The sequence below is a fragment of the Lagopus leucura genome, unplaced genomic scaffold, assembly GCF_019238085.1.
Source record: "Lagopus leucura isolate 7727_CA_CO unplaced genomic scaffold, USGS_WTPT01 Super-Scaffold_810, whole genome shotgun sequence".
NCBI lineage: Eukaryota > Metazoa > Chordata > Aves > Galliformes > Phasianidae > Lagopus > Lagopus leucura.
In genome coordinates this window covers 13,261,765-13,287,302 of record NW_024962261.1, presented here as the reverse complement: position 1 = coordinate 13,287,302, position 25,538 = coordinate 13,261,765, and the positions used below count along the sequence as shown (strand labels likewise).

General features: G+C 40.7%; 1 protein-coding gene across 3 annotated transcripts in view; it reads left to right on the top strand.

Moving 5' to 3' along the window:
• Nucleotides 1–22,344, top strand: part of CDC42SE2 (CDC42 small effector 2) — a 98,785-nt gene extending 76,441 nt beyond the window's left edge. For all 3 annotated transcript variants that reach the window (XM_042866100.1, XM_042866101.1, XM_042866102.1), the window contains 3 exons: nt 11,754–11,855; nt 21,105–21,222; nt 21,635–22,344. In XM_042866100.1, the coding sequence (XP_042722034.1) occupies nt 11,754–11,855; nt 21,105–21,203 (201 nt within the window). In that variant the 3' untranslated portion in view covers nt 21,204–21,222; nt 21,635–22,344. The remainder of the gene's footprint in view (nt 1–11,753; nt 11,856–21,104; nt 21,223–21,634) is intronic.
• The last annotated feature ends 3,194 nt before the right edge of the window (nt 22,345–25,538 follow it).

Sequence of the window (25,538 nt, the reverse complement as noted above, 5' to 3'; positions counted from 1 at the left end):
GAAATTTAACTTCTTGATGAAAGAATTTCAAAATGCAGAATATTTAAGGACACACGGAGTTGTGTTTGTTGATGAGGGTGATACTCACTTGGCTGAGCAGGGGGGGCTTTGTGTTGCAAGTCCTCTTCCTCTGGAGAAATGTAGCTCTCATCAGGCCACATCACCTTTTAAGTATTTCCTGTGTTCTTTTTGGAAAAGGTCAGCAAGTAAAATGAAAGAGTATAACAGGGTACACATCTCAGTACGTTATTATCTCTGCTATGTTATCTAGGATTTGTTTTATTAAGAGCCTATTAAATATACCCAGAAAGCTTGCACTGTAATGTATCTTTACATCATTTGTTTAATCTACCTCTCGTTTTTTAACATTCTGACTTTGATCTCTGGGAAGAATGCCATATCTGTGTTTCAGCAAAGTCATTTCCAGCCTATGTACTGTTCTGTATTCCTTCTCTTCATCACCATCTGAACTTGGAGACTTGAAGAATAAACTGAGTAGGAAGAGACCTCTGGACGCTGCCGAGTGCAAGCCTCCACTCAAAGTAGTCAACCAGACCAGCTTTCTCGGGGCCATGATCATTTGTGTTCTGGAGATCTCTAGAAGTGGACATTCACATTTCTAAGCTGGTCAGGATTTGGTATGCTGCAGCTTGAGATTGTTGAATTTATCATAGTGTAGCTCCAAACCTGTCTTCTCTTACCATCTTCTAGGTAGTAGAAGACGAGTAAAACCACAAGCAGGCTTCACTTTGGAAGGCTGAACAAATGCACTGTTTTAGTCTCTTTTTGTATGCCATATGCAGCAGTTCTGGATTCATTCCAAAAGCTGCAGTATTAAAATTTGTTTCCAGCTGTGGATTGCTAATAAGCACTCATTCCAAGCAATAGCCGATGTACGGCGAGTTATAATGCTTGTCAACTGCATGCAAAACAGGTATTTTAAATGCTAAGATCTGATTTTTATTGAGATAATCACAAGCCTGTATCACAGATTTGTTCCTTACATTATGCCCTGTTGTTCATCTAGTTGATGAATGATCTGCTACTCTGTAATCAGACAGTGCAGTCTGAAGATGCTGTAGAAAAATGATTCCTATGTTAGAAATAGAATATTAGATGATTGTGGTTTTTTATTAATTACATTAAAGAGGCATTGAAGTTGGTGGTAAAATGTGACTGCCAAATTCTGGGGAATGTAAATCATCTTAAAATTGTGCTGGTGGGTATTATGAAAAGAAACGTGATTACTAGCTATGAAATGGATACAGATTTACTATATGACTGAGCTTCTGGAGTAGAAAAAATTCCTTTTAATGTGTAAGCTAAACATTTCTTTAATGACCTATTGTCTACCGTAGTCATTTGACCTAATCTGGCAACTTTTCCTGTTTGCTTAGAAAATGTAGACTACAATTGCCGGTATTGTCATCTGATGACTAACGCCATCATAATATAAGGGAAGATTAGAAGGCAGGCACCTCTAAAGATTAAAGGTGATGATATGCTGAATTTGCTTTAAAACAGGCAAACAAAAACAAACAAAAAGATGAAAGTGCTGCTTGACATAACAAAAAGCAATCCAGCCTGAGGTATTCGTTTACAGAATAGAATGATTTGTAAAGTTGTACATAAAATCAATGGCAATTTGGAAGATTTGACCTACTCCACTGTTTTAATTTGCCCCATACTTCTGTCTTATTCAAAATATGAACTGCTATTTCATTCACTTATTCAAAAGGCTGTTAGTTTTTTTCATTTTTTGTCTCTTGAGGCAGTTAGATGCCAAGCAATGTTGCCTAGATCCAGTGTGCTCTTGATATGAATTTTTTAGGTTCTGATTATAATGACTTAAGATTCTTCAAAACCTCTCTCCTTTCAACCCTTTGTCTCAGTTTCATAGCTGTCCTTTAGCTGGAGGAGTCATTCAGCACCCTGGCTTTTTGGAAAACTGCAGGAAAGCTGACTCTGCTGGAGGCCTACCACTTATCTCTACTGATAAATAATTGGCATGAAAACATGTCCTGATTTCCTCTTGTTTCTCCTCTGTCAAAAACGTAGTTTGTAAGATATGGAAGCAATCAAGACTCTAAGCAATCTGCTAGAAAATGCCAATGAAAGTGACTGAGAAAAATCTGCTCTTAATGGGAACAGGTTTGGCGCTTACAGTTAATGAGGACAACAATGCTGGTCTAAGCATCACTACACCAGCCTTAGATTCTGATTATTAGTGTTTTAGAATAAATCTATCATTGAAATACAGTGATTTGGAGGAAGTAGCTAGCATTTTATTTATTTTATTAACTTAGTTATCCTTCTTTGTATTTCTTCCGTACAATAGAGAAATTGTTTTAAAGCATTTGAACACTGAAACTTTAATTCTTCATCCTTTCATCTTTAGGGGGTGAAGAGTGTCCTGCATTTCAGTATTGCCAGAAACAATTTATAGTTTATTTAAAAAAATGTTAAATGTTAAAACATTTAATATACACTATTGCCTGACTGGAATTTTAATGTTACCATGGATGGTGCGTCTTTAATTTCATCTGTCTAAGTATACTAGTAACATATTGTATGAATATTGGAATTAGCTGTGTATGTTGTGGGTTTAAAAAGCTGAAAAAAAGAAGGAAAATACTGCAGAAAACAGGAAGATGTTTGGAGGTGTTTGTTTTTTACTTTTTCAGAAATAATGTACTGGCTATATAATGACTACATGTCTAACTGTGAGCTTCATGGTACTACTTTCCTGTGTAATGATGCCAGTGCTAAAACTGAGAGTGTATCAGCATTTCTGCTTTGAATGCTTTCTTTCTGCTTGGTTTTGTGTGTGTGTGTTTTGTTTGTTTTTTTGGTTTTTAGTTTTTGTTTGTTTGTTTGTTTTGCTTTGTTTTTTTATTTTTTTTAAACACTGTTCTCTAGGTTCCTCATAATGGAAAAAAGTATGGAGAAATGCATCCTAAAGAATAGTGCAATAAATAAATAAATGCAAAGGACACCCTATATCTGCAGTCCTTTTTATGTAGGGTTTGATGAATAATATTCTAAGACCTTTATAGCTTATTTTGATGGAGCAATGCTGGGAACTCAGATACATCACTCAGACTATAGCTTGTTTTGAGAAGCACAGCCACCATGCTGCTCTTAGGCACGGCCCTGTTAGTTTTGTCAGGTTGTGCTATGTTGTTTGTACTGGTGGATGCAGCTGTCCTACACACATCGGGCTTTATTTGGGAGCAGAACAGCATGTATGTGGCAGAACGGAAAACCACTTCTTCACAGTGATCCAGTACTTACTATTCTGAGAGATTACCTAGTTCCGCTTGTGAATGAGCGTGTGTAGAATCTGCTGGGTGACATTGCACAGGGACTCCATTGCTTTTGCTGTTGGCTCTCTCTTAAAAGCAAATGTACAGTGCAAGAAAGGTCAAAGTAGGAACAGAAAATGAAGGATGGTGTCTCTTTCAGTTTCTCTTCTAACAGTCCAAACTCCCCATCTTTAAATAATTGACTAGCTTGGCTTTGATTAAACCCTTTTCTTAGTTTTATATCTCAGTTTTTATCTTTGGCTTTTAGCAGAGTTCTGGAACACAAAGCTAGCAAACAGCTATTTCAAAATATTTATGTCATTGGAAACTTTAGTAAATCACTTTGTTTTTAGGGTGAATATCTGAAATGCATATCTAGATTGGTATGGAAGAATGCAGAAAGCAAAGAAGCAGATTAAAAGAGCTTGCTTTTTGCACTGGTTTAGCAAAAATTAACACTTTTGTGATTGGGACAGAAGTTCTCAAAAGAAAAAAAGAAAAAAAAAGTATTGCCAATTGAGAGCTATTTGTGGCAGAAGGCCAAGCACGATAGCCCTGACTCCCTGCCTTGATCTGATAGTTCCTGTTTCAAAAATAGTTTAGCAAATTGCATACTTGCCTGTCTTAATTGCCCCTCTGTTCAGCATTGGATTTACGCGCAGACCAACTCCGAGTCAAGAAAAACGATGCTCTTGTCAGGTAGAGAACTAGCAGTGCCTTCCTTGTTTGTATTTGTCATACCTAGACATATACCTGTCATGAGAGTGGCGGCAGTGGAATCTGTACTGGGAATTATCTTAGTTTAGTTCACTTTATTTTAGTAGAGTTTGAGATTTTTATTATTTTACTATGAAAGATGCGTTATTTCTAAATCCGCTAATGTGGCACAGATTTAAACATGTGGTTAAAATTATTATGATTCAATACATTCAAATTACCCTTCTGTTGCTTAAAAGCCAAGCCTGCAAAAAAATTGTAGTGGAGGCTAACTTGCTTCTTAGTGTACTAGAGGATGCCATTACAATCACTGAGATGTGATAATAATGTTACTGAACGGTCTGAAAAATGGCCCTCATGTTACAAAGACAAGCTTGAAATCTGTGCTAGTTACTAGGGTTTATGTTTTGAGTCATCTTCCTTCTTTGGAAAGAGGAAAATTTTGGAGGTAATAAATATAAGTAGTCATTTTCTGACCACAAAACCTTATTCAGCAGAGAAGCCCTTTAGGGCCTCCAGCTGGATCATTCACTTCTCTGTTGATCAGGATAAGTTTGCCAGTGGGGAGTCAGCAAGTGAATTTATTGAGTCTTCAACCACTCCTCAAAGTGGAATTAAGTGTTCTTTACTTATCTTCTTGCCAAGAGAGATAAGCCTATTTTTGACAGTAATCATGTAAGAAAAGAGGAAAAAAAGGTATATATTTTTTGGCCTTAGCGAGGCTTATGGGCCTGCAAGCCACCAGTGAGTGCTGCTGACTTGAAAGCCACCCCAGCAGGAGAATGTAACTTTAGCATCATGTGCTGCTGGGACATCCACTTTAAAGTGTACTGTATGAATACCTTGATTTCCACAACCTCCATTCCTTTCAAGGAATTAATTTTTCAAAAATTGTAGGAGAGACTGATAAAATGCTTGAGGACGAATGTCAGGAAGCTGAGATTTTTACTTTGCATAAGATGAGGCACCAAAGCATGGTGGGTTTTGCTGTTGTTTTTTTTTTTTCCTTTTTCTTTTGCCCAATTATATATCAAGGCTGTTTTGAAGTTAAAATCAATAAATGTTTCTCAGCGTATTCAGAAGAGGAGTCTGTGAGGCGCAGGCTTTGTACTACAATGTCACTTCTTAACAGAGAATCCAGAAGAACAGATTGTCATGAAGAACAATATAGATAGTCTTGTGCAGTAAGCAGTAATGATTATGAATTTGAACCAGAGTTGTTCTTTTGCTAATAATTAGAATGAAACAAAGAATTGTGTCAGAAAAGTGAAGGTGCATCACTTGCCTTTTTGTGTACAAATCACTTTGTGTTGATTTAGATCTGGCTGGAGGCTTGTTGCACAAAATTATATGTATGTCACTCCAAAAGTAATGCCTCCTGTTTATTTCCATGGAAACTATGACAGATGTAAAGAACTGCTTAATAGTGCTAATACTAAAAAATTCTCAGCTACAAAACACTATTTTTCAACATAGTCACCACCGTTAGCTATGCATTTTTGCCAGTGATGACCAAGGGCCTGTATGTTGCTCTTTTAACAGTCTGCACCAGCAGAAGTGACACACTCTCACCACTGTTGAAATACACCAGCCACTCCTCACAGTGCTCACATCCGCTCTTTGATCTCTGTCAATGTTCAACAAACATCAGTGAATGTCAGTGGGTGCCATTTTTTCTACATGGAGGAAGTCAGTGTCACACGTTTGCTTCATCTGCACTTCCACAATATAGTCTGATGCCATTTTGTCAGACTGCGCCTCTGCTGCAGTCTGTCACATGACAACAAAATGTAACAGAATATTGGCAGGAAGATTCAATCTCTGCTGCCATACCATCAACATCTGCCTCTGCTATGGCGGAGCACCATAATATAATAGGAGGTATTACTTTTGGAGCAGCCCTTGTAGAGTGTAGGTCAGCTCAGCATGCTGCTTTCTTTCAAATTAACCTACTCCGCAGTACATTTTTTAAAGCACAGGTAAATACTAAGTTACAGGAAAAAAATACCTTGTTATACAATATGTAGTGTAGTATCTAGTTGTATAATGTGTATTTATATAAATTGTTTAATATAGCATTTCAAATACGTGCACTGTGTATTTATTGCATAAAAAGTTATATGCATTGTGTATTTATTTCATATAAAATAAGCCAAAACCATATATATGGAAATGCAGTTGTGAAAACTCTCACTGTTGCAGAGTTCAATATTAGCAGGGATAAAGTAAGTTCTATCCTTGCATTACGTTATTTTGCTAATGCTGAGAAATAATGGTAAAATGCTGTCCTACAGAAGGGGGGAAAAAAGAGAAAAAGAAACTAAAAACAACTGTGTTAGTTTTTAGAGAAAAATGATTATAGCAATATTTTATTATGTGAATTAAATACTAAATTTCATTTTCAGCATTCGGTGCAAAGGTGCAGTCTGTCTCTGTCACAGACTTATTTCTAGTGTAGGTGTTCTCTATTTTCTCCTCTAATACTTTTTGTTATGCTGAGGGAAGCAGGTTTTCTGTTGCTTAGTTTCTTATAGCTCACTTAACATTACTGAAATATTAAGACATAAAAAGTCAGTCCAACACATACATTTGGGTAAAAACCATTGCTGTGTGGGGATAAAAAAGTGTGGCCCTATCTTCTTGTGTATAAAATGGGGATAAAATGAAATGTGAGGTGACAGGAGAAAAGAACCACATGTCATAATTTCAATAAAGAGGTACTCTTTTCAGAAGCTCTCTGCATGTTTGTCGTGTAGCAGTAACTTAACATCTCCTTTTAATTTCTTCAGTTCCTGCTGTGTATCACTTCGTGTTTAGAACTCATATTCCAAACCTGTACCCACAGCACCACCTCTAGCTGCTAGGGCCTGAGGTGGAGTCTTATGCAGGTCACATCAGTTAGGCTTTTGTGTGCATTGATTGGACTCTCTTTGAATGATATTCTGCTTGACTTCACTTGTGACTTGCTTTTAGCAACTTTCAGGAATGTAATTATCAACCTGCTATGGGTTTTGTGAGTGGTGTTATTTGTTGTTGTTTTTTTTTTTTTAATGTGCTTTTTCCTTTGTATGTTTGATTGGTGTTATTTTTTTTGAGAAGACATGTCATGAAGGGTAGAGATGTATGCTTAACTGTGCAAAGAAAAATAATTTCCAAAACTTTCCTGTGTGTCTGTGTGTAGGAAACCACAAAAAATATCCAAACTAAGTAGTGCAGGGTCTCAAATAGGTCAGAAAAGATCTGAATGCCACTTAGGCCCTATATACATCACATACATACACACATACAGATACAGGCTAAAAAGTTGTCTGGAAATGCTTCAGTCACTGTTATTGCCATCACTGTGAAATTACTTTACCTGGGGAAGTGTATCCCAACTTCTGGACAAAATTTGGAGGTGGTCAGAAAAGATAACTTCAGCAAAGGAGAATTAAAAGGAACTTGTGCATGCTCATCGATGGCAGTCACTTGTTGATTTATTTTGTTTGTTGTTTTTACTGTGTTTTTTAAATCGAAGTTTTGAGCTTCAATCATTAAGATTTTTTTCAACTATTAAAAAGATGCTTCAGTAAGGTGTTACCTAACTTCTGAAAAGAAGTTTTTAAAAAGCTTATGAGAAGTATCTAGAAATGTGCAGGGTTAATATTTCAATGTGATGCAACAGTTTATGGCCTTCTGAATTCCAATCTTCTACAGCAAAAGAGGTGCTACTTTGTGCGGGTACAAAGCATCAATCACAGCTTTAGAAAAGACATCAATTCTTTACTTCATTACTATGGCAGCTGAAACGTGATCTCATTACAGTGCATGTAGCATATGTGTTCAAAATAAAGCCACTGAGATGGGCCCACAAACAGCTCCCATTCCTCTCAAACATTTAACACACAAGCCTGCACCTCTTCTACTTATTTTTAAGTATGATTTAATTCTTTTTGTGAGGCAAAGATTACGGTTTGTGCACTTTGCAATGCAAATTCTGCAGATTTTTTTCAGGGGAACAATCTGAGTAAAGCCATTAAATGATGAATTTCATACGCCATTTCCAGGATCCCTCTACAAGTCGTCTTCTCTCATCTCACCTCCCTTGTGTTCCTTGCCATGCCATAACACCTTAGTAAAGAAGGAAATAAATGACTTCAGATAAGGCAAGAATCAAATATGAAAATTCAGTTATAAAATTTTCTTCAGCTTTTGATACAAAATCTTTCAGTAATTTAACCAAAACTAAGCAAAAAGAAAACAGATACTTAGTAAGTATCTTACTAAGATACTTAGTAAGTTAATCTTGGGGATTTCCCAAGAAAACATCCATCCACAGAAGTACAGAAACAAGAAAGAGGATGTCACTGCAGCTAGATTGCCAGAATTAGGGCACTTGCATGTTCAGTCAGGTTAATTGTCTATGGTATATGCGATGTTAGAGACGTGGATGACTAGAATGGCTTTATCTGCTCAGACATGTGAATTGAACTGAGAAACAATCACAGAACAGGCACAAACGGTTCATAGATGGAAGAGAGCTATTCATGCTATTAGCTTCTCAAGTGAAAGATGAATGTGCTGTCTCTTAGCTGCTTTCAAATTACACGTACTAGATTTACTGAAGAGTCAGTCTGTGTGTCTGAGCGATGGTACTGCATGTATATTTGCAGGTGCAAGGCCTCAAAAAATGCTACAATAAAATAACACAATATAGGCCTGACAAAAGTTGTCCGTGTAGTATTTTCTGTGAAAGTTTTATAACCTTGCTATGCATGCTTCCCTACTGCTGTCTCCTGTGTTATATCCTTTGAAAAAAAAATGACTTCTTACAGTCTTACGTCCCTTCCCCTGCACCCATCAGTCATTTCAGTTCTGACTTGGGCTGTGTCAACCACAGAAATAGCATACAGTAACAGGAGAGCAGTGTGGAGCAAAGCACTGTTGAGGAACTGAGGCATATATTTCAGGTTCTGCTTCAGACTGGTTTGCCTGTTCCTCTGGCCTTGATGTCCATTAGCTGTTGGAGTACATCAGCTAGCCTTCCAGTTCAGGTCCTTCAAAAAAGCATGTCTGGAATTACTCAGAAATACAAATTGAAGCGTGTAAGTAGGAACCAGCACAGTTCCTGCTAAAGTATGCTCATAATGCGATATGGAACACTAATATAAAGACAATCTGAAGCAAAAAATAAAAATAGTAATAATAACAACAAAGGGGGAAAAAAAAAAAAAAAAAACAGCCACCAAATACCATTTTGGTTTCTTTTAGAATCATAGAATAGCTTGGGTTGGAAGGGACTTTAAACATGGTTGAATTCCATCCTTCAAGCATTTAAATGTTTTTCCATTGATTCAGGATCACCTCAGTGGGTACATGCTACAGTGTAACTGCCTGATGGCTTCTGTTAAGAAACTTGCCTTAGATACGAATCAAGGCTTGATGGCAATTTGCTTGTTCACTAGCTGATGAATACTGAAGAATTATTTACAGCCTTTCTCGAGATCCAGTACTCCTTAATGCTGTTTCTGGCTCACTAGTACTATTTGCAATGAAAAAAAAAAAAAAAAAAGAAAAAATAAATGAAATTTTCCAAAAAAAAAAAAAAAAGCTTGTTTGTTCTCCACCCCCCCACCCCCCAGAAATAAAGAATGATCTGCAAGCTTTTGAGGTTTGTCTGTGTTTGGCCTACATCAGACCCCATGTTTCCAAACTCTACTAAAACCAAGAAATCACGGATGTATTGTTTAGGTGTGCAAATGACTCATACTCTGGCTTTCTGTGTATTTGTTTTAAATTTAGGGGTGGGCACCTACAGGATACTTGAAATAATTTTAAGTGTTCTAATTGAGTGGCTTGTTTCACCTATGAGACTTTCTCTGTCAGAGTACAGTGTACCACAATAGTATGTAAGTCCAGCAATGCATCTTTAGCATCATTTGTCCATTACACCTGCTGGGAATGCTCCTAATTCTGATCATGCTAGATTGGCGGCTCTCATCCAGTGTAACTAGAAACCTGCTATCAGGTCTTTCCTCCAAGTTAGTCGCTGCTTTACTAGCTGATGTCAAGCTGAGCTTAAGAAGTAGTTTGCTGTTTCTGTCAATGACTTTGGTTTCCACACTGAAGTACTCACTCATTGGTGGGACATGTTGATAAATCTTACTTACTTACTTACATCTTGATAAATTACTGCTCCTGGCTTTACGAATACTAATGACTTCTGTAGCTGAGACATCTCCATTTCCATAAACACTTTATCCTTGAAAGCCCTTAAACTACACAAAATTATAGCTATGGTCATTTTATTTTGTTGGTTTTGTCAATACACTGGGAGTAGAGAAATCATCATCAGTTTTGGCATAGATCAGCTTTTTTTGCTGTTTCTCTTAGAGTGTGTTAAGTGTTTCTTTTACCTGCAACCCCCCTTTAGGCCACTAATACTATAAAGTGAGATACAGTGAAATCTCCTAAGACTTGTTTTAATAAGGATTAAGAGTGTTTTGTGCTTGCTGGCTTCACCCTGTGGTGGATTCTCGTAGTTGAGGGTCTGATTCGTTAAGATTCAGTCTGTAGAAGCACTTCAAAAGTAGTTGGCTCACTCATGAGGCATGTACCTTTCTGGCTTGAGTCAGAGTGGTCTTATGATCATAGTACAGATTAGGAGTGGACATCCCACTAAAATGAGACCAAGTGGACTTTACAACAGTGGGAAGCTTTTAATTGAGCTCAACTAATTTGTTAGCTATTATACTGTATTTTAACCACCTCAAATTGAAGTATACATGTTGTGCTTTTTGGCTATTGTTTTTTTTAATACACCATATAGACAAGTGGCAGCTGCATACTGTAATGCTTTGCTCTGCTTAAGGTCTGCTCTGCTTAAGGTTCTGATTGTGGCCTAAGAAATGAGGACAAGGTATCCTGTTTTCTTCCTTTAGATGCAATATTTGGCTGGAGACAAACAGCCCACATAGCTTTAATTAGAGGAAGCCCTTACTGCTTCTGATTTTTAATTTGCATATTTTTATATTAATAAAAGTTGAAGCCATGACTCTGAGAAGAGGGAGGCAGAGTTAAGCAGTTCTTTCTATAAAACTCTCAGAACAGAAATTGGCATATCTCTAGGGTACAGTCTAGCTCACTGCCTCACTACCCTCTGCACCCCTTCAGCTCACATTCCACATGAGGAGTGTAAGTTACCTCAGTGTATGAGGTTCAGTAGGGATATTATAGTGGTTGATGCCAATCGAGACGTTACTATATTATTCTACTATAGAATGAGTGACACAAGTTCCCATGACATGCTGCTGAGAAGTTCTATAAGTTAGCTACTTTGTATGCCCTGATAATGCTCTTATATGCTCTGATAATGATCCTTAATTCTCATTTTGAATAACTAAACATCAAATTTGGTCCATTACATCATGATTAAATGATGGAAAAATGGATGGATGCAGAGTTTGCTGTATGAAACATTGCAAATATTGCTTAACCAATACTTTGTTAACCTAAGTGCTTAGGAATGGTATCAGTGCTGGTCTAATGATCTTCTAAAGATACCCTAAGTGAAAAGAATGGACCATATTACCAATGTTTAGATTAACCTGGGAATTCAGACTTTCCTTTTTAATTTCACGAGAACATCTCATGGTGTATGGAACACCCCATGTATAGTTTATGTTTACGACACATCCTGGTTCTGCCTTTTAAATTAATCTCAGCTAGATGGTTTCTTTATCTTTCTTCCAGAAAAGACGACGACGCATAGATCGAAGCATGATTGGGGAGCCAACAAACTTTGTTCACACAGCTCACGTTGGATCGGGAGACCTATTCAGTGGAATGAATTCGGTAAGCATCTGTGGATGAAGATATTTTATCTTAGACAGGGTACAGGAACATTGTAAGAGGCTAAAGCAATGAAGAATGATTCTCTACTGAATTGTGACAGGGAGGCTCTGTGTAAAACTGAAGAATAACTACTAGTGTGTTAATTCCAAGCCTTAGTCACTCACATTTTAGATTATGATATCCTGTAGTTATTGACAATGTCCTGGTGGACAACAGGTTGGCCATGAGCCAGCAGTGTGCCCTCATGGCTAAAAAGGCCAATGGCAACCTGGGGTGCATTAAAAAGAGCGTGTCCAGCAGGTCGAGGGAGGTGATCCTCCCCCTCTACTCTGCCCTGGTAAGGCCTCATCTGGAGTACTGCGTCCAGTTCTGGGCTCCCCAGTATAAAAAGACAGGGATCTCTTGGAAAGAGTCCAGCGGAGGGCCACAGAGATGGTGAAGGGCCTGGAGCATCTCTCCTATGAAGAAAGGCTGAGTGAACTGGGTCTGTTTAGCCTTGAGAAAAGACGACTGAGAGGGGACCTGATCCAGGTCTATAAATATCTAAGGTGTGGGGGGCAGAATGGCGAGGCCGGACTCTTTTCAGTGGTGAGTGGAGACAGGACAAGGGGAAACCGACATAAGCTGCAGCATAGGAAGTTCATGTGCACAAGAACTTCTTCATGGTGAGGGTGACGGAGCACTGGAACAGGCTGCCCAGGGGGGTTGTGGAGTCTCTTTCTCTGGAGATATTCAAGTTGCCTGGACGCCTACCTGTGCGACCTGCTGTAGGGAACCTGCTTTGGCTGGGGGGTTGGCCTCGATGATCTCTGGAGGTCCCTTCCAACCCCTACAATTCTGTGATTCTGTGATGTTGCAGTCTATCCATGAGCGTCGGTCATGGTTATGTGATTGGTAGCTCGCACAAAAGGCCCAGGAGAAGGGTTTATGGGTGCCACAGCCACACTGGGTGCAGAGAGCACCGGGTCTCGTACGGCACAGTGTGTGTAGGGTGTGCGCATGAAGGATGAACCTCGGAAAGGACAGACCCTGCGAACAACGCGTGCTTCTGTGTTCTAATCTTTTATTGGAAACGCGTACGCCCCGCTAGAGGCGCCGGGGGCGCCGCCTCTTGGAGGGCGGGGGAGCGCGCTGGGCGCTGCCGGCCCTCCTCTTCGTGGGGCGCCGGGCCCCCCCAGCCGAGCGCTTCCTGCCCCGGCCGCGAGCGGAGGGGCCGCGGCTGCGGCGCTGACCAGAGGGACCGGCTTCCTCGGGACCCGGCTCCTCGCCATTACGTGTGCCCAGGGCCCCGCTGGACGTGCCGGGGAGCTCCTCTGCGTCGGGACCCGCGGAGCTGCCGGAGGGCACGGCGCTGCGAGCGACGGTGTCTTGCGGGGAGGCGGCGGGACCGGACGGGGCCGCGGGGCCGTCCTGCTGCTCCTGGGCAGCGCTGGGATCTTCGACGCCCAGCAGCCTGCGGGCCGCCTGGCCGCACCGGCTCTCGATAGCGGTGATGAGGCCGTCGACGAGCGGTGCGGAGCTGGGTCCCAGGGCGTGCTCTGTGCACTCCACCAGGACGACCCGGTCCGGCCCCACCTGGCACAGGAATGCCAGGATCATGCTTTTGAGCCAGTTGATCTTCCACCATCGCAGCTCCCCATTGCGGCGCAATTCTCGCTCCAGCCAGGGCAGCACCGGGTCGAGGATGTCTCGATGGACCCTGAAAAGTGCCGCCCACTGCTCCAGCAGGAGGCCGCCCACTCGCTCCGGCTCCTCGGCCATGGGCTCCGGGGACGGCGGTGGAAGGGGTGGCAGAAGTTCCTCCTCGCCGTCAGGGTCAGTGGCAGCGGTGGCGCCGAAGCCGGCGGGCACCGGCAGTGCGGGCGGGGAGACGATGCAGTCCACGAACTGATTGTCTCCCCGCACAGAGACCCGGATGGTCTGCATGGCCGTCCTGCAGAGCGGGCAGCTGTCCCTCAGCCTCGCCCACCGCTGGATGCAGCCAAGGCAGAAAGTGTGATTGCACGGAATCACACAGGCCGTGTCCCGCCGCACGTCGCGGCACACAGGACACGTCCATGCCTCTTCTGCAGCCATGGTCTTCTCGCTGCAGGGGCTGGGAGAACCGAGGATGACCAGCTGTTCTCCCTCAACGCAGCCGCAGAGGTGCTGTCTGCCCTGCAAGAGGAAGGAAGGTCACGGTCACTCGCTGTGCCAGGGTGCCAGTCCTCTGCCAGTCCTCTGCCAGTCCTCTGCACAAAGCCCTCCCAAGGCCACGACTGGGCCTTCTCGTGCTCCCCGCTGGCACAGGGCCAGGCTCCCCACGGCTGCCCTGAGGGACCCAGGTGTCCCCACACCACTCACCTCCGCTGCTGCGGGTGCGCTCCGTAGGGGCCCGGCTGCCTGCACGAGGCAGGGCCGGGAAAACAGACGCGATGCTGCGGGGTCAGGCACTGAGATGCTGCGAGCAGCCCCAGGCACGACCCAGCACAGCACAGCCAAAACCTTGCTCGACCTCCAAGCCTCGCAGAGCTGCTCAGCACGGTCCAGGAACGAGCCAGACTGAGCCAGGCGCAGCCGGCACCCCACTATGAGCAGTGAGGGCAAGGCTGTCACAATCCGTCACCCGGCGACGTCACAGCCTGTTGCTCGGTGACATCACAGACTCATCTGGATTGGCAAAGACCTCCAAGATCATCAAGTCCAAACTTTAACCTAGCACTTCCAAATCTACCACTAAACTATGTCCCTAAAGGCCACATCTACATGTCCTTCAAGGCTGGGGACTCATTTTCTTATCTGTCCAGGAAGAAAAGACATAGTAAAATAGCTTCTCCTGAAAGGCAAGCAAACTGTCATAGGCACTAATTGGCCAACAGCAGTCACCAGCACTGAGAGGAGACATAAAGAATGTCATTTTAAAACAGACTTACAGGGCATGGTCTCCTACTCCGTAATGCCAGCTCGATGTCAGTGTAGTCCCACTGTCCAGTCTCACAGCAGCTTTATTCCTGCACAGACAAACCGTCTTACACATTTTGCACATTACAGTTTCTCAAACATAGATGGTGATACATATTAGTATAAGTTTTCAAGGAGCACAATGGTGAAATGCTTTACACAATACAACATCAGATAACAATTGTCAGTTCCAGAAGGATTATACGCTGATAGGTGTTTGCTTCATTAATTACATGTGCATGCATATGTAGCCTTCCGCATCATGCTGTAAGATGGATGCGTCTGATGATCACTTATCATGCACTTTGAGCAACATGGTCCAAACATAAACATGTACATTAGTGGGAGATTTGAATAGAACAGCTATCCTGTAGGCTTTGGTCCTCTCACCTGTACATCTACCCAAGCTGTGCAGTTTTATGGGAAATCAAAGCAAGCCTTGAGTTGCTTAACTTTTGGAAATCTTGCCATAGCAACTTTAGGAGGAAAGACTGAAAGGGGGAGGAATGGAGAGAGATTGCCAGTCCTGGATCCAGCGTCTGACCTGCCAGTGGGGTGTCAGGCATGGAGGGAAAGGGCCCCCCTAGACTTGTACACGTGCTTACCTATAGGCCCCAGTACCCAGTGCTTTTGGAGCCTTCTCTTGCCCCAGTTCCAGGACTGGTTGAGACACCTATCAAATCAAGAGAAACTGTCAGCTGGATTGGGCTGCTAGGACTGAAGTTTCTCAGGAATGGCAACATAATGGTGAATTATCTTTGACTTGGTGGGCACGTGAAACGGCTAGGAGGAGATACAAAATAGAGATGAACTCAGGACTGAAAAGTGGAGGTGAACATGAATGATATCCACCCTCAGCAAGTTTGCTGATGATACGAAGTTGGGAGGATTGGCTGACATGCCTGAAGGCTGTGCTGCCATTCAGCGAGACCTGGACAGGCTGGAGAGCTGGGCAGTAAGTAGCCAGATGAGGTTTAACAAAAGCAATTGTGGAGTCTTACACCTATGGGAGGAATAATTGCATGCACCAGTGCAGGTTGAGGGATGAGCTGCTGGAGTGGAGCTCTGCAGAGAGGGACCTGGGTGTCCTGGTGGACGACAGGTTGGCCATGAGCCAGCAGTGTGCCCTCGTGGCCAAAAAGGCCAATGGCATCCTGGTGTGCATTAAAAAGAGCGTGGCCAGCAGGTCGAGGGAGGTGATCCTCCCCCTCTACTCTGCCCTGGTAAGACCTCATCTGGATTACTGAGTCCAGTTCTGGGCTCCCCAGTACAAAAAAGACAGGGATCTCTTGGAAAGAGTCCAGCGGAGGGCCACAGAGATGGTGAAGGGCCTGGAGCATCTCTCCTATGAGGAAAGGCTGAGTGAACTGGGTCTGTTTAGCCTTGAGAAAAGAAGACTGAGAGGGGACCTGATCCAGGTCTATAAATATCTGAGGTGTGGGGGCCATAGTGGTGAGGCCAGTCTCAGTCTTCAGTGGTACGTGGAGACAGGACAAGGGGAAATGGACATAAGCTGCAGCATAGGAAGTTCCACACGCATGTGCGCAAGAACTTCTTTACAGTGAGGTGACGGAGCACTGGAACAGGCTGCCCAGGGAGGTGGTGGAGTCTCCTTCCCTGGAGATGTTCAAGACCTGCCTGGATGCCGACCTGTGCGACCTGCTGTAGGGAACCTGCTTTGGCAGGGGGTTGGACTCGATGATCTCTGGAGGTCCCTTCCAACCCCTACAATTCTGTGATTCTGTGTAGCAGATGTTGTATATACTGTGCAAGCTGTTTGTAGAATACCACTGAAAAACTCATTTTGATGGCATGTGCAAAGTAATATAGAGGAATATTTTGAGAAGTACTAGAGTTATTTAGAAAAAAAATCTTCTAAATGCATCTCGTAATTCAAGTTAGATTTCTTAGCTTAAATGCTTTAAAGTATTTTAAACGTAATTTACATGAAATTCCAGTTTACCATATTTTATGGTGCACAGAAATATTTTTGTGTGTACTTGATGAGACTGTCTATATTTTGTAATTCTATTTGCAACGTGAATTGTTTCCAGAGCAAGCAATTGTGTCACAAGCAGAGTTTTATGGCTTCCTGTAGATTCTTGACGGACTAAATATTTTTTCTCCCTGAAAGTGAAAAACAGAGGCTAAGATTGATAATGAAAATGAGCTTACAAGGATATATCTCATCTTCAAAACCATATTTTATGTGAAACATCAATCTATTTTTAAGTCAGTAATTACAAAAAGGGGTGATATTTAGATGAATAAAAATATTTCTCAACCCAAGTAATTATTTTAAAAGGAAAAAACTTCTTTTGAGATGGTGGATTTTAGGAAAGAGGAAGAATGACTTCTGTCAGAGGTATTAATGTGGAGAGCAGAGTTGAATGAAAAAGGTCAGTATAAATGTAGGAAACTGAAGTCAATAGTTTGCAGCTTACTGTGATTAGAAAAAAAAATTAATTTTATAGCTCTTAGGGAAAGGCAAAGCTAGTATATCTGACGTGACTAACAATATGCTAGGTTTTCCCTGAAACTAGATAATGGAGCAGAAATTATTTATACTAAATCATCAGTAAGGTAAATGGACAAACATAGCTACAACTTGAAAAAATTCATTTAAAGCTGATGATCTATTCAATAAATAATAAATGCATTGTGATTTTAAATAATGAAGTCAGTGATCTATTTTTCTTAAATTTCTCTTATAAGCATGGCTGTTTGCTCATTAAATGTTCTCTCTCTCCCGTGTGAGAACCTTCTTCATTCTCACATCTGAACCACCTCTTGGGAGTTTTGCTGCCTGAAGCTTTGCTCTTTCACATCAGCCTTTCTCCCACGTGCCCTCAGCCTTGCCTAGTATGCTTAGTTCATCTCCAGATAATATTTCATGATTGCTGTTGCTACATAGACTTTTCCGTTTTGAACAGTATAACTGGGCATATCTTTCACTTTTTTTTTTTTTTTTTTTCCACTTTTTTCAATGGCCAGAGGAATATTTTCTGATAAAAGAAAGAGACTGTATGCAAAAAATAATCTTTAGAAGCAGAAATCTCCAGTTCTAACATCACCTCTTTTTCTACCCCTTCTTTGATGATTTACTGGGGTAAAACTGCATCCAGTCTCCTTGCTTATTCTTTACAGTTTTATCCCCAAGGTCATGGTGGCATTTCCACTTGTTTTTCTACTATTTGACATCCTCTATGGTAGAGGCATTATATTCCTTTGTGAACCTCCTCCAGTTTTATTAGCTTTTTGCCATATAACTTTGATTCTTCAATAAGTAGCTCATCTGTGCCTTTTCTTTGTCAGAGTTGTTCTTCATTCCCTTGTACTTCTGAGTGCAGTAGTATCCTGGTTACTGAAATACTTAGATTTTTTGCCTTCTGTGTTAAGAGCCTTGCTCATTGGTGAAATGTAAGCATTAACAGTAGTGAATTCTTACTTTCTCATGTCTGTCACTCTTATATTATTTTTTTTAATCTTAAATTGCACAATGGAGTCTCCTACTTTATTTTTTGTCATTGTATTCCTCAGTTTAGCCTTTAATTTTGCATATTTCTTCCTTCTTGTAATTTTCCTTGCATTTCTTCTCAAGGACCATCTGTGCTATTTCCTGATCCTGAAAGTGAGCGTATGGAGAAAGAAAGAAAGAAAGAATATAATGAGAGAGAAAAGCACACAACACGTTTTATGATATTTAATTGGTGTGATCCTCTTCTCCTTGCAAAACCTTTAAATCCTTATCCTACCTAATTACATGTAAGAGGCAAAAAAACAAACAAACAAACAAAAAAAACCATTGCTTTATGTCATCCGAGTGGCATCTTTTTAGGGGGAAAAAGAAAAAAAAAGCTTGTTCTTATAGCTCAGGCTGCCTCAAAAGGAAAGTGCTTCAGGAGTGCTACCTTGTAAGGTGGATTACTAGGCCTGGCTCTTTTGACAGTTTTTAGTATTACATTTCTCGCATATAAGTTTTAACACACAAGGTAGCCACTGAATCAAGATTAAACTTGCTGGAGACTTTTTATATGCAACAGCCTCTGTATTTTAGAGTGATAGTTCCTAATGCACTCCTAAAAATATCTGTATGTATCATTCAAGTACCAGAGAGATTTCTGAGTCCTTCTTCTAAAGGTTAGAGTAAAATCTACTCTTCCACCTTGGAGTTAGTGTTGATTCCTCTATAGTTTTGAAGGAATGTAGGCAAGTTGTTTGTTCAGAGAAGGGCAGCAAAGCTGGAAGGGGTCTGGAACACAAGCCTTATGAGGAGCATCTGAGGGAGCTGGGATGTTCAGTCTGGGAAGGAGGAGGCTCAGGATTAGGGCTCTAAACAACTACCGGAAGGGAGGTTGTAGTGAGCTGGGGATCATCCTCTTCTCCCATGAAACCAGTGATAGGACTAGAGGGCATGGCCTCAGGTTGCTCCAGGGGAGATTCAGATTTGACATTAGGAAATAATTTTCTGAGAGTGGTCAGGCGCTGGAATGGGCTGCTGGAGGAGGTGGTGGAGTCGCTGACTCTGGAGGTGTTCAAGAAATGTTTAGGCATTGTACTGAGTGTCATGGTTTAGAGGGAAATACTGGTGACAGGTGGATGGTTGGGCTGGATGATCTTGGAGGTTTTTTCCAACCTTCGTGATTCTGTGGTTCTGTGGTTATAAGTTGTCAATCTGGAAAGTAACATGCCCTGGGGATGGTTTCCAGCTCTTTTTCTCTAGAGCCGGAGGTCATTCAGATTAAATGGGTCCAGTCCTTAAGATGTGCATACAATGACATATATATTAGATATATTCTGGGGAAAATAACATTCTAATTTCTTTTGTTCTAATGACCAACAGAATGTTCCAGATGAAGAAGATGATCAACTTGATTAGATGCAAAAATTTTCAAACACCCTGTGAATATCGTAGCACTCTCTTTCACTGAGTCAGTGATGTCAGAGCTGCTCGAGTATTGACTCTGAATATGTAGCCCTGCAGGAAAAATGTAGTATAATATTGCTTTGCTGCAGCTTCTTCACCATTGTGAGCAAAGCACTAAGGTAAAAAATACTGTGCTGCTTCAGTGATTTAAAAAAAAAAAAAAAAAAAAAGGTTTTTTTTGGTCAGCACTGCAATACATAATACTTTTGAAGACAAAGACCCATTTTAGACACTTTTTTCATGCTGACTTGAGAAACAGCATGCAGCAAAAAGTTGTGCTGATTCATTTTGTATGCATACATTTATTTTGCTTTGCTGTGAAAAAGAATATACTTCTGCTTTTGTAGATGGGGAAAATATTATGCATGCTGCTTAGCTGTATTAAAGCCACACTGGACAAATAAGTCTTTCCGGTGTTGTTCTGAGGTCTCTGGTGAAGGAGCTGTGCATGAAAGAGTTGCAAGTGGCATCCTGCGGGCTCCCTGATGCAAGTTCATTTTCAGAAGCTGTAGCCTTAGATGCACATGTTACTTTGTGCTTGTTGTGTAGTTGTTAAGCATGCTCTGGTGTGCAGACAGAAAAGGGACTGTAAGGTTGGAGATGTCTTCCTGTAGTTGAGAGATAATTAATTTGCCTTCTTCACAGCAGGAAAGAGCTATGGATTCTCTTTCTTATGTTGATAAAAGTAATGAGAGCCATTCCTTTAAATTAGTTGTTTCCAGACTAATTGGTAGGTTGAGTATGATTTAAATACTTAGCCAGTTACAGGAATAATACTGAGTAAGTGAAGTGGGACATGCTTTTGCATAAATGGATAAGTAAGAAATTTTCCATACACCACGAGCTCTTGGTTGGTTTTAAAAGCATTTTTTATTATTATTATCTGAAGTTACTTATGTACTGTAGGTGTTATCCCAATGTTTTATAAGTTGTCTATTCTACTTTTTAATGTAATGGTGCTGACTTCACTGGCAAATCAATTGGCAAATAATGTTTCTCATGTAACAAACTAAATTACAGTTTGTCAGCTGGAGTGGAGTTAGATATCAGTACATGATTTGGTAAATTTTCTTGAGTACTCACATGGTTCAGTGAAAACTTGAATTTAACCTGAAGTTAAACCTGAAGTTTTCTTTGGGGGTGAGGAAAAAACTTCTACTCAGAACCAGTTCTTTAATCTCTCCTGCTGAGCTACCTTCAGCACCAAGAATTCCTGCAAGCCTGCACTGCATACCTCCTCACGGAAAAGTAGTGTAGCTTTAATGGTATAAAAGAGCTCTGGAAAACCAATCCAAAAAGAAAACTGGAAGCAGGAAAATACCACAGTTCACTTCTAACTGCCTGTCTTGTTCTCTTTGCTTCATTTACCCTTTGTCCTCCAGGTGAGCTCAATTCAGAACCAAATGCAATCCAAGGGAGGCTATGGAGGCGGCTTGTCTGCAAATGTTCAGATGCAACTTGTAGATACAAAAGCAGGATAACCTTGGGGATATCTTTCTAGTAAGTATTGATCTCTGCTTTTTTGGCATTATTAGATTAGTAGGGAGGAACATTCTTCCACGTGCCATAGTTATCTCCTTATAAATAGCTGTGTGCCTTATGATGCATGACTTTAAAATGCACTCCTGATTTTTAAAAAGCAGTACTGTGACATTGTGTTTGGCTTTTTTTAATATAATGAACAAGAGATTGTGTCCTGACTGCATCCTGATGTCTATAGATCTTTGCAAGTAAAGTTAGTGCAACACATCAAAGAAGAATTTGATTACAGTAACATTTTTACAATATCTATGGTTCATTAATTTAATTAACCATGTTATGTGTGGTGTTAAATCATTGAAAACTAACGTTATGGTAGAATGGTCACTCAGAAGGTTCAAAATTTAAGTTTAACATGTTTTCTGTGTTACAGGTTAATGTGAGTTTCTACATCTTCTTTCCTGTGTCCTCTCTTTTGCCTTGGTGACTGCTTTCTGTGTTCATGAAAAGAGAGAAGTAATGGCTTATTGTTCACCCTTTGTGATCACTCCAGTGAAAAGTTGCTGCTCTGCTCTGATGATGCCATTTTTCAGATTGGTCCAACTGTGCCTTTCAATGGCATGCACACATTGGCCTCTACCAGTACCATGGACTTGGAGCTTTTTAGGGTTGTTTTTAGGTTATTGTTTGTTTTAAGGCAAATCAAAGCACCAGCCTTAGCTTCCCTCACCCCTCACAAATACTAATGCACAGCATTGTGTTGCTTTTTATTAAGTCTTTTTCTCCACTCATGTAATTTAGAAATGATTGAGTTTCCAGTAATGTTTTTAATCACTCGTTGTTCATATCAGTTTTTGAAAGGTCTGGGACCTGCAAGCACAAATGATTATTTGTTACAAAATCAGCAGAGTAGATGACTGCATGCTTTGTGAGGTTGCTTTGTACGGTGGCCTGTTTGGTGCCAGAAAAAAAACTGTGTATTGCAGACTGATGATACTGTTGCTGGTGAAGAATTATGCTGTGACACAAGTCATGCCTGTTTCTGAAAAAGGACTTGTAACTTAGCTGCTTCAGAGTTATGTCTTTATTTTAGTTTTTATCCAACGGGTCTTGAAATAATAAAGAGAAAGCTTGCATTCATAAGGCATTTGTTGTAAATGTTCGGTAAACCAGTGTAGTACCGTATCTCAGTGTTGTGGAAGCGCTTTAAACTATTTAGAAAGCATCATGTTTGACTGCTTCTTTTTCTTTTTACAATTTTTCTTGATTTTAGGCTGTGTGGTCATTTCCAGTGGCAGCATGTCAGACTGCCTGCAGTATTAGCTGAAACGTTTAGTAGACCTCTCTAAGTAGTTGGCTGTTTCTGTGTACTAAATATTTAGGGGCCATGGAAGTTGCTAAGAGCAACATACTAATCTGGCAGAACAGATGCCAGTGAAAACAACATACAGGGTGACTTTTTACTAAGTCAGTAAAAAGCCTTTTGCTCAGGTTCCAAAGCATGTTTCTTTCACACGTTGTGAAACTTGTATTTTAATATTGCACTGTTTTCTGTATCTTATCTCTGTAAATGGTCTCTTTTCCTTCTTGCTATAGTTTGGAAAAAGTCAGTGATGCTAGTCCTGCTTGAGTTATTTTTTTATGTGAAAAAAATCATTCCAAGAAGGCGTAAGTGAGCCTAGTCAGATCCATTTTTGTACATAAGCACACACGTGCTTATAAATATAGACTGCTGTCATAAGTGACTCTTTACTCTTTTTCCATGCTTTCCCTGATTTCACATTGCAACAACTGTTAGACTGAGTCAAAAATATATAAACCTACCTACTCTTCTCTCAGTTCACACACACCACACCAAATGCAGGATGGAGGTAGTTTGTTTCCCCTCAGTAGTATTCCTGTGGTAGATGTCAGTTATCTGGTTGAATAGCTCCAGTTAGGCTCCTTAGTCTTCACTGTTGAAGGTACTGATTCATGATGACAGAAGATCAAGACATTCAGTTCTCTGGGTACATAAACACATGTCAATGAAGTGATTTTTTTTAAGAATCAGCATTTCCAGTGCCACGTAAATCAATGAGTCTTAAATACACAATGATTAGAAAATGATTTGAACTTTGACATCGTTAACAGCAGCTTAAATTTGCTTGCCAAAATGATCTTGCACTTGTCAAAATGTTTCAGCTCACCAGAAAAAAAAAATTGACATATTTTTATAATAGACATACTTTTTTTTGTACATGACATTCATTCTTGAAAAAAGTCAGTTCAGTGTTGGCTTGTAGACATTAAGAGGGAAATATTGACATTGATTCAATAAATGTTTTCTTTCAGTTGGTGGCCTACCTTTTTCTTTCTTGTAAGTTACATTTACGTTAGAAAACAACTGCAGATTACAAATTTGGTGAAAATTCTCAGGATAACTTCTTAATATGGGTAATAGGTGATTGGTAAGGCTGTTTGTGTTTTTGTTCATGTTTCTTGACTGTTTTGTTGTCAAGTGCATTAATCCATTATTTGATTAGTAGTTTTTGATTCACTGATTTAGTGTGTGTACCAAAGAACTTTGCAAGGATTGTGGAGAGGAGGTTCCACAGTAAGATATTGATTAAGGGAGTGGAGCATCTCCCTTATGAGGACAGGCTGAGGGAGTTGGACATCTGTAGTTTGGAGGAGACTGAGAGGTGACCTCATTAATGTTTATAAATAGATAAAGGGTGAGTGTCAGGAGGATGGAGGGAGGCTCTTCTCAGTGACATCCAATGATAGGAAAAGGGGCAATAGGTGCAAGCTGGAACACACTCAGTTCCACATAAATATGAGAAAAACTTCTTCACGGTGAGGGTGACAGAACACTGGAACAAGTTGCCCAACAAGGCTGTGGGGTCTCCTTCTCTGGAGACATTCAAAACCCACCTGGACGTGTTTCTGCGTGACCTGATCTAGGTGTTCCTGCTCCAGCAGGGAATTGGACTAGATGGTCTTTCAAGGTCCCTTCCAATCCCTGATGTTCTGTGATTGTGTGATATAAATGGGATACCTTCATTTTTCCTTTGACAGCAGAAGTGACGTGTATGTTTCTTTATCAATTGTTACGCAGATTACTTTACAGTGGAGATCATAGACTAGTTATACACCTGATTATAGTAATATCCAAATCCGCATTAAATATCCCTGTAAGGCACAGTATTATCTACTCAGTATTTGTTTCAGTTCACTTACATTTTATATGACAATCTCAAAGTTAAGCACCAATTTACTACTTATTCATACTAAGTTATTTTGAAGACTGACACTGAGTCATCTTGTTACAAGTTTTTGAAATTTCCAGTTTGTAAGAAATGAGTTCTGACAATCACTTCCCTCTTCCTGCTGGCCACCCCTTTTTCAATGCAGCCCAGAACACAGTTGGTCTTCCAGGCTGCAAACGCACACTGCTGGCTGGTGTCCAGCTTCTCATCTACCAGGACCACCAAGTCCTCCTTTCCAGGGCTGCTTTCAAGGGGATCTTCCCTCAGTCTGTATGAATACCTGGGACTGCCCTGGCACAAGTGCAACACCCTGCACTTGGCCTTGTTGAACCTCATTAGGTTCACATGGGCCCACTTCTCCAGCCTGTCCAGGTCCCTCTGGATGGCTTCCCATCAACTCTTCAATCCAGAAATCTTACTTTATCTATGCAGTTATGTGTTCATACATACAATACATGTTTAATTACAGCACAATTCCTGATTTCAGTATTTTCTCTGGGGGGGAGGTGGAGATGGGTGGTAGAATAGTAGACAGAGAGTCGATTAATCCATATTGAATTTCAAAGTCTGATTTTTGAAGTTATTTTTTTGCATGCATTAAGGGCACCTTAAGAAAGCATTGAAAGTGATATTTGAGTTTCCAACGGTTTCTATAGGTCTGTCAGCATCTGATTATTCTTATTTCCAGCCCTCCTAGAAAATTTCCATGCATGCTACTAAAAAAAAATCCATGAATCAACTATTTTCTGCAGGTTTTTTTATGCCTTTTTGAAGAAGAAAATAAGTGCTATGTCCCATTCTGAAACTATTGGGAATTAATACTGGTTTACTAAAAAAAAATTCTTGAATCACTACTGCAAATGTATAACTGGGTAGATTCCTTGGAAATAACAAAATACACAATCAGGCAAAACATAGCAATACAACTTTATCAGTCTCAGTTGCATGCAATATGTATGCAGATACTAAAATATTTTTTATTTAAACTTATTTGAAAAGTCTATGTAATGGAAAGGAAGTGTGTGCGCACTTGCAGAATTCAGAAGAAAAAACACATGGGTTTACCCTGTACTTATGGCATGAAAC